The following is a 2,177-nucleotide window of genomic DNA, read 5'->3' as shown; positions in this document are numbered from 1 at the left end:
CTTTGTATCTGGTCAAACTCCTTTTCTGGGCAGCAACACCAAGATATGTTCCTGGGACCATGTTTGCAGAACCATTCGTTCGAATTTCTTTTGGGGTCCTCCATTACCCTACGTAGGATTCCACTTGTCACAGGCTTCATAGAACCGTTGACAACTTCTTCTTTGATTCCTGTGACCCCTTTATTGAAAGGTCCTATGATGTTGACGCAGTTTACGACATCACCTACCCTCATTTGGTCAGGATCAAGGCCTTCAGTAGCCTCGTTTTCACTAGTGAGGTCTTCAGTAACCTTCTTTTTGATGATAGGGAGATTGTCAGTTGTCTCAGTTGTTTTTTCATTGATGCTCAAAGGTAAATCTCCCCATCCGATTGGCTGGATTACGTTGATGTCGATACGAGAACTTGCAGGCATAGTGTATTTCGCGAGATAATCGTACTTCCCACTTGGCTGTCCCAAGCAATCCTAATTTGCTCCTTGTCGATCTACAACATCTTCAGCAATATTGTCATTGTCTTTTTTGTCGAAACCTTCAGTAGTTTCACTCTTTTTCTGGTCGTCAAAGCCTTCGGTAACTTCAACTTTGTTCTGGTTTGTAAGATCATCAGCAATCTCAACCATGTTGATATTAGTGTCGAAACCTCCAACAGCTTCCACCCTTTCAAAATTGCCGTCAGGAGCAACTTCGACCTCCACCATATTCACAATGGATGGTTCAGCATAATGGGCTTCGACTGGCTGCATGGGATTCAAATCAATCCTCATCTGTTGTTTTGGCTTATCACCAAACTTCAGCCTTCCATCACGGATAGCATTTTGAACGAGATCCCTGAAAAGGAAACACCGAGACGTTTTATGGCCCAGAAAGTTATGGTATTTACAAAAACCTCTCTTTTTCTGTTGTTCCACAGGCGGTTCTTTAGCGCCTGGTGGTTTTATTAATTGACCATCTTTAACCAATAAGTCAAAAATCTCGTCACATTTGGTGATGTCGAACGTATAAGTTCTTTTAGGAAACTTATCATTGGTTTCGACTGGATTTCCGTTCGACGGAGTTAGTACTTTACAAGAATATGGTGGGCCTTGCATCAGTTCTGCTAAGTCAATCTCTTGTTCGTCGAAGTTACTTGGTTCGTTTTCGTCGTATTTATCATCTTGACATACCCCTACATAGGCCACCCTTTCTTTTTTATTCTTATTTGCTCTAAATTTGTCATCCCTCAACCTTTCGACTTGTCTCACCCTATCTGCTAATTGCGCCATATCCCTTAAATACTGAGTGTCTAGTTTCTTTCTTATAGAATAATCTATACCCCCCGCGGCCATTTCGACTAACTCATGTTCTGGCACCCGAGTGAAACACCTAGCCTTTAGCAACCTGAACCTCTTTAAATAATCATCTATTGGTTATGAGTATTTTCTCTTAACACTGGCTAATTCCTCCAGACTTATTTTGGTTTTTCCCATGTAAAATTGTTCATGGAATAACCTTTCTAATTGGGTCCACGTGTACACTGAGTTTGCAGGCAAGGATATAAACCAAGTAAACGCGATTTTCGTCAAGGAACTAGGAAAGTATTTTACTTTCAAATTTTCATTACGGGCTATCTCTCCTGCTTCGATCAGATAACGTGCTACATGTTTTATGGTGGATTCGCTAGTATCCCCTGAGAATTTGGTAAACTTAGGAACTTTCCATCTTGGGGGCAATTCTTCTTGCAGAATATATTCCGACAGTGGGGAAGCGTAACTGGGCCTTTGTAATCCTACGTTTACCCCATTTTGTGCCATTATACTTTCGACCATGGCCGCCGAATTATCTTCGGCAGGCAAGTTATTATACCAGATTCGCTGTTGCAACACAGCATCAGCGTCTTGGCCTCTCTGGATTACTATCCTTCTAGGCTCTTGTGGAACAGGCATTTCGACACGAGGTTGTTCGACTACTTCCTCTTGGTTTCTGACGTTAGCCTGGGGATTATCTAAAGGTATTTTATTTATTGTAGGCTCTTCTTGGACCGCCACCACTGGGTCCTGAACCACTTGTTCTCTGTGTCGAGTTTGAGGGACCCCAAAAAAGTCAGCAATGCGAGTCATTTGCGCTGCCAACAATTGGTTCGTTTGGGTGGTGTTTTGTATTAGAGAATTAAACACCACCCCCATTTGTTGTGTCAACAT

General features: G+C 42.3%; 1 protein-coding gene across 1 annotated transcript; it reads right to left on the bottom strand.

Moving 5' to 3' along the window:
* Positions 1-464: 464 nt before the first annotated feature.
* Positions 465-1,922, bottom strand: LOC127080576 (uncharacterized). The gene is made up of 3 exons (XM_051020894.1): positions 1,513-1,922; positions 1,062-1,377; positions 465-764 (listed from the first exon to the last, which is right to left on the bottom strand). Exons 1-3 carry the CDS (start codon positions 1,920-1,922, stop codon positions 465-467), a joined length of 1,026 nt encoding a protein of 341 aa, XP_050876851.1.
* Between the last annotated feature and the right edge of the window lie 255 nt (positions 1,923-2,177).

Source organism: Lathyrus oleraceus, chromosome 5 (genome assembly GCF_024323335.1).
Source record: "Lathyrus oleraceus cultivar Zhongwan6 chromosome 5, CAAS_Psat_ZW6_1.0, whole genome shotgun sequence".
Taxonomy (NCBI): Eukaryota; Viridiplantae; Streptophyta; class Magnoliopsida; order Fabales; family Fabaceae; genus Lathyrus; species Lathyrus oleraceus.
Note: the sequence above shows the minus strand (reverse complement) of the source record. Positions and strands in the feature narration are given on the sequence as shown.